A 13,242-nucleotide genomic window follows, 5' to 3' on the forward strand; every position below is an offset into this window, starting at 1 on the left:
TTGGTAGATCAATGTCACCAGACAGTATTAGTGTCAATAATGTACAAACGACCTAATAATTAAATCGTTATAATTTTGCACTATTGCTTAGTTAATATTACATCAGTACATAATCCATAAATAATATTATTAGGTCCGATAAAGTGCTAATTATATTGCTCTTTTTAAGCGCAATTATATAACCAATTAATATATAACAATTAATATGTAATTATTTTCAATTGCGCCATAATGATCACGAACTCTGCAATCGTCATAAAAAACTGAAAAAGATTTTAATCAATTTTTAATTTAACTTTTAATTAACTTTTATTGAATATAAAATATAAATAAATAAATGTAAAATAAGTTAGTAACTAGACTTTAGTCACACTTTATGTGATAATGAAAAAGAATAAAAACAATTTTAATGAAAACATTTTTTTAATTAAAACAGAAATTTCATGAATTCTTGTAAATAATATAAAAAAATATATAAAATGGAATAGAAAAATATAAATGCGAAGATAAACCTTTCGAAGGAAGTCATTGCCAAAATAGAAGAGACTCATTCCAGTGAATTTCAATGGATGATGCATTACTTGTAAAGTAAATTGATAAATCTGTACAAAAAAAGTTGTTACTTTACTTTAAACAATTTACTTCATTTACTTGTTGATATAAAGAAGTTTTTTTACCTCCTTCAAAAAATCTGCATATCGAATAGAATTTGTCAATTGATGAATTGTTTTGTCAATTTCGTTAGCCTAAAAATTGAAAAGATTTTATTATATCAAATATATATTTTTATTGAAAATTGCGCGTCACTTTACCTTAATTGTAACACTCTCACAGATATAATTTACAGTGCTTAGCTTTATTAAAAAAAGGAAGAACCATAAGCTGAGACTAAACCAGTTGTATACATGTAGCTCTTTTAGCCATCCCATCATTATTATTATGTAGATATGATAGCATAAATATGTTAAAAATAAAAGATAGGCCGCCATCTCCAAAGTCATTTGCGTTCCAAATATGGAGTTTAATTCGCGAGCAAGACGACATAATTCTAAATGGAGCTGCCTGTCAAAGAACAGATTTTGTTACGAGAAAACATAGACATGAGAATCCATATAAGTTGGAAAATTTAAATAATTTTTATAATGTTACTGTTTTCATAATTTTCAGACACGAAATTTTATTTAAATAGCATTATCAAGTTTCGACTTGATAATTTAGCTAAATATATATGTGTGCAGTTTTACATTGTAATCCATAACGTTTGTTTGCAATTATTAATACATAAAGTATTTCGACGAAAAACTATTATAGATTTCTTCCATGTACATCTTAATCCATACTCCTCTTTCACTAATAAACATCGTATATGCTCGTTTATTTTGTCAAATCTGGTACCGATGTACCTATAGAAATCGCAAAGAATCTCTCAAAAATTGTATAATATTGTATATAGCAAAATCTATGACTTTTATATATATATATATATATATGTATTTGGAAAACGTTATCCTTTTTAATAAATGTAATCTTTTTTATAAAAAAAAATTGTATTGAAACAGCTATAGAATAATTAATCAGTAACTTTTTTAATTTTTGCTAGAAATGTGTGTGCCAAAAATGTCATTTTAATTAGATAATATTTACATTTAGCAGATTGCAAAAACAGCATTAACTTATAAAGATAAAATATATAATTAGATATGCATTAAAAAAATTTAGTTTATACTCATGTACTTATATTTTTTTTTATTTTTATATATTTAATGTATGCGCATATTGTAAAAACTGTATATAATGTATAAAGTTAATATATAATATGTACATTGTAAATACTATACAGACCATAAGTAAAAAATAAATAATAAATCCAGGAACGTATTGACGTGAGGACAACAATTTATTATATGAGCTAAATATAATCCCCAAGAAATAGTCTCTTTCTCGCTTAACCACCACATTGTGTCAAAAATATTTATAACAAGGCTATATACGATCCAACCGATTACCACTCGTTTTGTCAACATATGTATCTTTTGATACGTCTTAGGAGTGCCGAGTTTTTCTAAAGTATCATCCACTGCAGCAAGTTTTATTAGACATATTTGAAACTTCTGAAACAATATTAGGGACATTTCAAAATGTATGCATTTGTGAACTTATTATGCTCTTATGGCATAAAAATAATTACGTAAAGTCATTTAAAATCTTTAAAAGCATTGTATGCGTGTGTTTAATCTTTAAAAAATTTCAATTTACACAAAATAACGACAGCATACAACACACACACACACACACACACACACATATACATTATCCTTACACACATGCATACACATTATCCTTACACATGTATACATATTGTGAAAATTGAATAAGAATCACAATTACTCTCGAAAACATGTTAGATATAATTATAATATAATATAAAATATAAGATATATATTATGATAAAATGTAAGATATAATATTATAAAATGCATAAATTTAATATTTTTTATATAATTTTTATATATTGGAAAGATAATTATATGTGTGTGTACCTTTTCATAATAGAAGTTCATAATTACGGACATAAATAAGGAGAATATGTTAATTGCCATAATAATCTCATGAATAGAGGCAGGAAATATTACTTTTAATGGAAAAAAATTCAAGATATAGAACATTAAATAAGCGTAAGTAAGCCAGATTATAAAAGAATATAAAATGCTCAAGTATACGATCCATCGACTCTTTAATTTTGATTGTTTTATAGGATAAACACCTAAACCCATAATAAAACACATTGAAAAAAAAGGACGTAAAGCTTGTTGAATAGTGGTTGTCACCATATTTAATCATCACTACTACATGATCAAACTAACACTGTCTGTTCGAACATTTTGCTAGATGCTTTGCTATTGCATCGATTCATAATGAGAGAGCATTTACATAATTGTAACGTACATATGTTTATCCAGCACTTATATATATTAAAATGATCAATTTGCTATAACAAGTAAGAGAGAGATAAATCTTTTACATTGAAAATTTGAAAAATAATTGCATTATAAATATCTGCAATATCTCTAAGTGGTAAAATACAATCTTACTACTGTAATATAGCAATTTATAATCTTTTTATGAGAAACATTTACAAAAAAAAAATTAAATTAAAATTCTTTAATATCCAAAATAATTTTTTAAATAGTATAATTTTATATACAGTATAATTTTATAAGTAGTATAATTTGTTAAAATATTTAAATTATATATTTGTTTTTAAAACTTGTCTCTCTCATTATTTTTCTTTCTTTTCTTCTCTCTTTTTTGTCTCTCTTTCTTTTCCTTTTAAGCAAAGCTTTTATTATAGATATATGTATAATATATAGAAATATTAAAATTATCGCACATATTTGTTATTTTATTATATGTGTGTTAATACTATCATATGTGTGCAAAATATAGGCCACAGTAATAAAAACCGTTTTATATAAAAGAATATTGTGAAGAACAATATTAAATGTGTTATTTTGTACAGCAAAATACGTAACAATTGAATTACCAACGTTGTTTAATTGAAGCATTAAGAAAATTTTAGAAATGAGAGAAAAATTAATATGATGTACCCGTTTTTAGAACGTAATCTTAAATACTAATTACACTATATATAATCTTTAATATATCTGTTATTCTTATAAAAATTGCATTTCAATTTGAAAAGTTGTAAAGTTGTTAGAATCAATTACATTTAAATTTTTGGGCGATCAAAAGATATGTTCACTTGGAATTAATTGCATTCCAACTTACAAAGATTTAGAGAGATCAAAAGAGTCAAATGTTTCAAATTTTAAACAGAACGGAATTTATATGACACATTTTAATTTACGAAAGTTAAAACGAACAAAATATTGTCGTTATACATCATGGCCTAATTTACGATTATTCATAATAGCTAAATATTTAATTACTCACTGCATATATTATCACACGTTCATATTTATCACGCAATTTTATTTGCAGTTATTAATGCAGTTTTTTTTTAATTTTCGCCAGAAGAAAAGAATGTATATATGATATTCGCGAAGCCGAAATAACACTGCTACAGTTATTTCGGAATCGTCTATGGCACAAAATACATTGACGCTACATATAAGCTATTGAAAAATTATTTGATATATAAAACAATTGTAAGATAAAATAAAAATATATTGACTATATATTGATATAAATCACGAAAGCATAATTACAACTTATTGTTTTTTTTTTTTATATAATATAATTAGTAACATTTGTGATAAATCTAATCATAAATACAATATAACTAATAAAGAATATTACACCTAATTGTACCTTATCATAATATACATTAAGAATCGCGGATATAATTACCGTAAATAACACAAATTAAAATAAGAGTTTTAAATATTGCAATCAGTGAAAGAAAATTCACCAGACCATACAAAAGAAAGGAATAAATGCACCATACTGTTAAAGAATAAAGAATATCTTAAATATATTCTATAAAGAAATATATCTACAGCACTTGCATATATTAACGATCGGTTCATTCCACTAAATGAGAGAAAAATAATTCATTAAATCTTACATACAATACTGCATATTAAAGATTATTGAAACAGAGCTGTTAAATATTTCATGTGTTTCTTCGTAAAAAGCAAATAATTTCATTGTTGTTTTTGTTAATATTATCCTATACGTTGCATTTTTTTATTGCCAAATATCATATAATATTTCACATGTATCAAAAATATATAATAAAATAAATATGCGGAGTAACATCGAGAAAGAGTGAGAGAGGGGGAGACAAAAGAGAGCAAAAAAGAGAGTTGGAACACAGAAAGAAACACAAAGAAAGGAATATTTGTAACATATAAAAATTTACATTATTATCCTTAGTACATTGTAAAATTAAATAATTGTTATGCTAACTTTTTGGTTAAATTTATTCGACTGTTGAGAAAGAGAGATACATATATATTATATGAAAAACAACTAATAACGAGAGTTTGGAAAAAAACTTATATAATAGAAATATACATATAGATATTTTAAATATTTATATATACATATGTAAATATATATATTTTTCTCTTAATCAACGATTCTTTTATATGTTGCATCAATTTGTGCTCGATATAGTCTGGTTCCTGTCTCTTAAGTGCTTTATCTCTGGTATTGAGGCCATTTGTATTATGATAATCATAAATGTTATAACTTGCATGATAAACTGGAAAAAATATGTAAATTAAAACATCTTGAGAAAAAATATAGTTATAGTTTATATAGTAAAAAATACTAATTAATTATAGAACTAGCCCCGTGCACAATTATTTAATTCCAATGAAAAAACTAATTTTCGTTGGAATTGACGCACCACGTTCGGCTCTTATAGTTTATTTTATATATATATGTATATATATATATATATATATACATATTAATTTTTTTTTCTAAAATAATTCTGTAATTATTAAGAAATATCAAGAAACTCAATATTAAATATATATATATATATTTAATATTGAGATTTGATAAGAAATATCAAGAAACTCAATATTAAATATATATATATATATATATATATATATATATTTAATATTGAGTTTCTTGATATTTTTTAATAATTACAGAATTATTTTAGAAAAAAAAATTAATCAATATTTATGAATATCATTTTGTAAGATATAAATTTCCGTTATATAATAAATTATAAATTGAATATAAAATATAATTGAGTAAAATAAGAAAGATATTATGTGAGATATGCTAAAAAGATGTAAAAGCTATGATTTGTAGCATGATAATTTAAAGCACCATGATAAAATATGAAGTATATAAAAAGATAAATATGTAAAGAAACTAACTCTTCGCAAAAACCCATTACCAAAATAGAAAAAACCCAATCCTGTAAATTTCAGTGGATGATGTATCATTTGCAACGTAAACTGATATATCTGCACACATATGGAATTATTATTATTTGAACAATATATATTTAAAAAACATTTGCCTATTACAATAAACATTTATATTACCTCATCACGGATATCAGAATATCGAAGAAAATCTGTCAATTGATGAATAATTCTTTCCATTTCATTAGCCTAAAAAAATAATCAATAATTTATTAACTATAAGAATAAATAATTTCACACACACACACACACACACACACACACACACACACACACACACACACACACACACACACACACACACACATATATATCCATATATAATTATTAATATATATAATATATTAATATATAATATATATAATATATAATTTATTAAAATTTATACAATAATTTACCTTAGCGCTGACACTTTCGCAAGCGTAATTTAAATAAAAGAGCCTAGTTCCATATAAAAGGAACCAGATTAATATGTCAAGCCATTTTAATGGCGAGAATATTAAGTGCAATTTCGTTTGTACATGTATGTAAAGAAACCTATAATATCTTACGAAACATATCATGTAATTTATCGTTTCAATAGTCATCTGTATTTCGTACATTCTATTTAATTCGCGAGCAATTTTACATAATTCCAAATGAAGATGCCTATTAAAAAATAAGATTTATTAATAAGAGAACACACACACACACACACACACACACACACACACACATATAGAAAAACGCCTGTATATATTAGGGAAAAAACCTATGTAGTATTTCCATAAATTACCAACTTTTATAAATGCACAAGTTTTACTATTAAATCTAAATTAATTTTATTGTTAAATCCCCAAAAATTAAAAATCTATCCAACCAAATTTGTGTATTGATTTACATTGATGTCCATAATACACGTTTGTGATTAGTATAAATGATATTTCTGTGAATGGTCAATGCAGTTTTTCTCCACGTATATCGCAATCCGTATTCTTTCTTTACCAATAGACATCTCATGTGCTCGTTTAATTTATCAAATCTGGTACCAATGTACCTGTGTTAAAATAGAAAAGCACTTACACAATCTGATAATATATAAAACATAAATTATTTAATATAGTTAATGTTCAGATATATTTTTAAATAAATTGACTATATTATTTCTTCATTAAGATTGAAGAAATAGTCTATAAAAAATTATGTTTTAATTTGCAAATTACCCCAAAAATTTATAGTTTTCTTAAAATTATTTTTAATAAAATATATCAAATGTGTTTGTCTAAAGAATTTTATATTTTATCAATACCAATTATTTCATATCATACACACACACACACACACATATATATGTAAACTATAAGGCATTTACATTATTTGGATTATCAAAAATATCATAAAATGTTTACTCTTATATATATAAAGTAGATCTATAATACTAACCACAAAAAAGTCATAAGAAATAAATCCATAAATATGTTGACATGAGTATGATGATTAAAGAAATAAGTTAAAATAAAGCACCAATAATCTTTAATCGTATGTTTATACCACACTATATCATTCATATTCGTTATATTTATAAACATAAACCATCCAATTAACACCCGTTTCACGTACGTGTGCAATTTGTGATATATCTTTGGAGTGCCCAGTTTTTCTAACGTATTGTCTACAGCAGCAAGTCTTTTTATAAATATTCGAAATCTCTAAATAATATTAATAACAATTCACATATGCTTATTTTTTTCTATAATATATAACATAAGTGTGCATAAAGACTACATGGAAAATTTTTAGTGCCATAGTTTTTACACTATATAAAGTATGATAAATTGACTATTTCCATATTATTCCATTATTAATTAATTTCAGTATTAAGAATATATATATATATATATATATATATATATATATAATATGTATATACATATATATACCTTGTTATTATAAATATTCATGATGACAGATATAATAACGACGGAAATGGAAATCAACATATTGATTGTATTAGAGATTTCAAGAAGCATTTCTTGTACATTAAACTCGATTATTACGTAATAATAAAGACAAAAATAAATAATCCAAATTGACAGATCATAAAAAATATTTAAGTAAGCTTTCTTTGGAAAGTAAACACCAAAACCGAGAACGGAAAAAGTCAGAAGCAAAGGATGTAAAGCTTGTTCTATAGTAATCGCCATAATTACATCACGTTCACGGTTTCTGAAACAAACTGACACTGCATATTTCTACGAACTTCATTTAGCCAGTACACGGCTCATTTGTCAAACAAATAGAATAGTATATAATTGGACCAATGCATTAATGTGCTAACAATTCATTTTTTTTTCTGAACATGTATGTACATACACAATGACAAAATCGATTAATTTTGCTGAACAATATTAGCGCTAAGAATTAGTAAGCGGTTTTTATCGCAAAGATAGCTAGAATATTTGACATTTTATTAAAATTATATGAAAGAGGAAAATAATAATATAGTATATTATTTTATAATTAACAGTTAAATTTCATATGTAAGCCATTCAGAATAAAATTTAGAAATATTATTATTATTATAATAATAATATATATATATATATATATATATATATAATTTTGTCTTATAATCAATTATTTCATGTATTGTATCAATCTCTGCTTGATGTTATAGTTATATTTCTCTCTTTTAAGTACTCGTATGCCTCTGGTATTGAAACCATTTGTATCATGATAATCACATATGCTATTAATATCATAACAAACTGAAAAAAAAACATACAAATTAAATTCTCTTGTAGACAAAAAACTTTATAGGATAGATTATAAATTAATTATAGAATTATAGATTTTTTAGAAAGAAAAAAAATAATTGAATATGATAATAAGAATATTATGTGAGATGTGATAAAACAATATAAAATTTATATATGGCATGCAAATTTATGGTATAATAAAATGTATAACCGCATATAAAATATAAAGTTTATAAAAAGATAAATATATTTTTAAAAAACTTATACTCTTCGTAGAAGATTATTTCCAAAATAGAAAAAACCCAATCCAGTAAATTTGAGTGGATGCTGTATTATTTGCAACGTAAATTGATAAATCTGCACAAACAAAATAATAATTAATTACCTAAACAATTTATTTAAAAAATTTTCCCTTTAATATAAAAATTTATTGTACATCACGAACATCAGCATATCGAAAAAAATCTGTCAATTGATGAATAATTTTTCCCAGTTCATTAGCCTAAAAAAGTAATCAATAATTTCATAATACTAATAATCAATAAATGTATAATTATAATTTTAAATATGTAAATATATATATATATATATACTTATTATAATTTATAAATAAATTTACCTTAGCGCTGACATTCTCATATGCGTAATTTAAACAAAAGAGTCTAGTTCCATATAAAAGAAACCACATTTGAATGTCAAGCCATTGTAATGGCGACAATATAAATTTTGTTTGTGCCTGTATGTAAAAAAATCTGCAGCATGTTATCAAATATATCACATAATTTATCATATTCATAGTCATCTGTACTCCATATATTCCGTTTATTTCACGAGCGACTTGACACAATTCTAAATGTAAATGCCTATTAAAAAATAAAATTTATTAACAGGAAAATAAGAGAAAAACGTATAAATATGTATACAGGGTGTCCCGAAACTACCGCGAGATATTTTAAAGGCAGATTCTCTGGCCAATTTAAAAACGATTTTTCCTCAGCGAAAATGTCGAGGGAGACCATCATTTTTTACATGTTCCCAATTTTTGTCATCATGTATCTTTGTAACTAAGATAATTAAAATTCTATTAAAAGAAACTTTACTTAAAATTAATTGAAGAATGTGGTTTTGTTAATATTATATTTCTAGAGGGCTTAGTTTACGAGAAACCCTTTATTTTTAATCGCTTATAACTCGAAAATTATTGGTGCCTCGACATTTTCGCTGAGGAAAAATCGTTTTTAAATTGGCCAGAGAATCTGCCTTTAAAATATCTCGCGGTAGTTTCGGGACACCCTGTATATAAAAAAAATCCAGCATGTAACATCGCATAAATTTTTATCAAACTTTCAACTGCACTAGCTTTACTTAAATCTAAATTAGTTTTATTATTTTATTATTAAATTTTCAGAAATCGAAGAGAATTCTTCAATCAAATTTTTGTATCGATTTACATTGATGTCCATAGCACACGTTTGTAATAATTAGTACACATAATATTTCTATGAATGGTCAATACAGTTTCTTTCCATGTACATCGCAATCCATATTCCTCTTTTATCAAAAGATATCTTATGTGCTCATTTATTTTATCAAATCTGGTACCAATGTACCTGTGTTAGGAAAATACTTATACAATTTCAAAATATATAAATTATTTTATAAAAATATGTAATTAAGTTCTTATTTAACTTGATTATATAGTTTGATATTAAAAATTAAAGAAATGGTCTATGGGAAAATATAGTTTAATTTCCAAATTAAGTGAATTATATAGTTCTCTCATAAAATTATTTTTATCAAAAAATAATAAATGTTTGTCTAATAATGCATAACACAACATTTTATATTATGTTTTATATTATATATATAATATAATAATATATAATTTTATATTATCAATACTAAATAATAATACGATAATTTTATATTATCAATACCAATTATTTCATAATACATATATTAACTAAAGCAAAATATTATAATTATCAAAAACATCATAAATATATTTACATATATTGGATATGATACCAACCTCAAAATAGTCACAAGTAACAAATCCATAAATATGTTTACGTGAAAATGATAATTTGTAATATAAATAAAGAATAAAATCCAGCTCCAACGATCTTTCATTACGATCCACCGTAGCATATCACTAATGTTCACTATATTTATAAACAATAACCATCCAATTAACATTCGTTTTACATATGTGTTCAGTTTGCCATATATCTTTGGAGTGCCTAGTTTTTGCAACGTATTATCTACAGCAGCAAGCATTTTTATAAATTTTTGAAACCGCTAAATAACATTAAGCAACAATTCAAAATATACTTATATATATTTTTCTGTAATATATAACATTATTGTGCATAAAGACTATATACATGGAAAATTTTTAGTGTAAAGTGTGCCACACTCTCTACTATCAGTATTGAGAATATGTATATATACACCTTGTTATAATAAAAATTGATGATAACAGATATGATAATGACAAAAATAGAAATCAATGTATTGATTATGCTAAAGGTATCAAACAGCCATTTCTCTGCTTCAAATTCGATTATTATATAATAATAAAAACAAGTATAAACAATCCACATTGACAAATCATAAAAAATATTTAAATAAGCTTTCTCTGGAAAGTAAACACCAAAATCGAGAACGGAAAATGTCAGAAGTAAAGGATGTAAAGCTTGTTCTATAGTAATCGCCATAATTAGATCACTTCCACGTTTTCTGAAACAAACTGACATTGCATATTTCTACGAACTTCATTTAGCTAATATACGTCTCATTTATTAAAACGATATAATAATACATAATGGAACCAATGCATTAACGCTAATCATTTAATGTCTTTCGACACAGATACAGTCGAACATACACACAAAGTAGTATAAAGTCGATCGATTTCTCTAAACAATATTAGCGGTAATAAAATTAATAAAACTTTTAATCATAAAGATAGTTAAAATTTAAGTTTTTATTTAAATTGTATAAGAAATTAAAATAATAAATATATATTCTTGTCTTATAACCAACGATTCTTTTATCTATTTTAACAATTTAGCTCGATATAGTTCGGTTCCTTTCTCTTGCGTATTCGTATATCTCTGATAGCGAGACCATCTGTATTATGAAGATCGCAAATGTTACAAATATCATAATAAACTGGAAAAAAAAACATATAAGGTAAATTATTTCATAGATAAAAAACTTCAGTGAATATTATAAATGAATTATAGAATTAATTCAAAAAGAAAAAAAAGAGAGTTCAATATTTCTAAATATCAATTTGTAAGATATAAATTTTTGGTAAATTTTTTATACAATAATTGAATAAAATAAAAATAATATTATGTAACATGTGGTAAAAAGATATAAAGTCTATAATTTGTGATGATTTATACATGATAATTTATAGTATCATAACTTCTAAACTCAACAAAATATATTAGTATATAAAGAGATAAATATATAGAGAAACTAACTCTTCGCAGAAGGCCATTGCCAAAATAGAAGAAGCCCAATCCAGTAAATTTTAGTGGATGAAATATAAGTTGCAACGTAAACTGATAAATCTACACATACATAATTATTATTATTTAAACAATTTATTTAAAACATTTGCCTTTTGCTATATAAATTTATTTTACCTCCTCACGAACATCAGCATATCGAAGAAAATCTGTAAGTTGATGAATAATTCTTTGCATTTCATTAGCCTAAAGAAAATAATTAATTATTTATTATTAATAATAATAATAATCGATAAATATATTATATATACTCGTATATATTTATTTATAATTATCAATATATACATATATTTATTAAAAGTTATAGAAGAATTTATCATTTACCTTATAGCTGACACTCTCGCAAACATAATTTAAACAAAAAAGCCTAGTTCCGTATGAGAGCAACCACATTAGAATGTCAAGCCAATTTAATGGCGAGTATTCTAAGAATAATTTTGTATATGAGTTTATGTAAAAGTACCTGTAATATCTTATCAAACATATCATATAATTTATCATTTCCATAGTCATATGTATTCCGTACAATCTGTTAAATTCGCGAGATAATTGACACAATTCTGAATGAAGATGCCTATTAAGAAATAAGATTTATTAATAAGAGAACATAGAAAAACGCGTATGTATGAAGAAATAAGAATTATTAAGTAATATTCACATAAATTTCTACCAACTTTTAACTGCACTATCTTTACTGTTTAAAATTTAAATTAGTTTTATTATTAAATATTCAGAAATTAAAAAGATTCTTTTGTTTAAATTAGTACATCGATTTACATTGATGTCCACAGCACACGTTTGTAATAGTAAGTACACATAATATTTCTTTGAATGGTCAATACAGTTTTTCTCCACGTACATCGTAATTCATTTTCCTCTTTCACCAATAGACATCTCACATATTCGTTTACTTTATCAAATCTAGTACCAATGTACCTGTGTTAGAAAAGCACTTACAAAATCTCAAAATATAACAAACATAAAAATTTAACTAAATATTAATCGCATACTTAGTATGGTGAGTGTTTAATTAAGTTTTTA

At 24.1% G+C, this 13,242-nt stretch overlaps 2 protein-coding genes and 1 long non-coding RNA gene across 3 annotated transcripts in view; all 3 read right to left on the reverse strand.

Annotated features, from left to right (window-relative positions):
• LOC145941927 (uncharacterized) overlaps positions 1-13,242 on the reverse strand; it is a 244,271-nt gene that overhangs the window by 120,794 nt on the left and 110,235 nt on the right. The gene's annotated exons all lie outside the window — the stretch shown is intronic.
• LOC145941487 (uncharacterized) lies at positions 201-7,858 on the reverse strand. The gene is made up of 9 exons (XM_083047599.1): positions 7,838-7,858; positions 7,449-7,606; positions 2,541-2,832; positions 1,843-2,111; positions 1,245-1,403; positions 813-1,062; positions 678-746; positions 513-602; positions 201-263 (listed from the first exon to the last, which is right to left on the reverse strand). The coding sequence occupies exons 1-9, from the start codon at positions 7,856-7,858 to the stop codon at positions 201-203; spliced, it is 1,371 nt and encodes a 456-aa protein (XP_082903725.1).
• LOC145941488 (uncharacterized) lies at positions 8,918-10,936 on the reverse strand. Its single transcript, XM_083047600.1, has 5 exons — positions 10,689-10,936; positions 10,108-10,266; positions 9,276-9,519; positions 9,093-9,158; positions 8,918-9,013 (listed from the first exon to the last, which is right to left on the reverse strand). The coding sequence occupies exons 1-5, from the start codon at positions 10,934-10,936 to the stop codon at positions 8,918-8,920; spliced, it is 813 nt and encodes a 270-aa protein (XP_082903726.1).

This window comes from Prenolepis imparis, unplaced genomic scaffold (assembly GCF_030444845.1).
Source record: "Prenolepis imparis isolate NDT839.2.m4 unplaced genomic scaffold, iyPreImpa1.0 SCAF_10, whole genome shotgun sequence".
NCBI classification, from domain to species: Eukaryota; Metazoa; Arthropoda; class Insecta; order Hymenoptera; family Formicidae; genus Prenolepis; species Prenolepis imparis.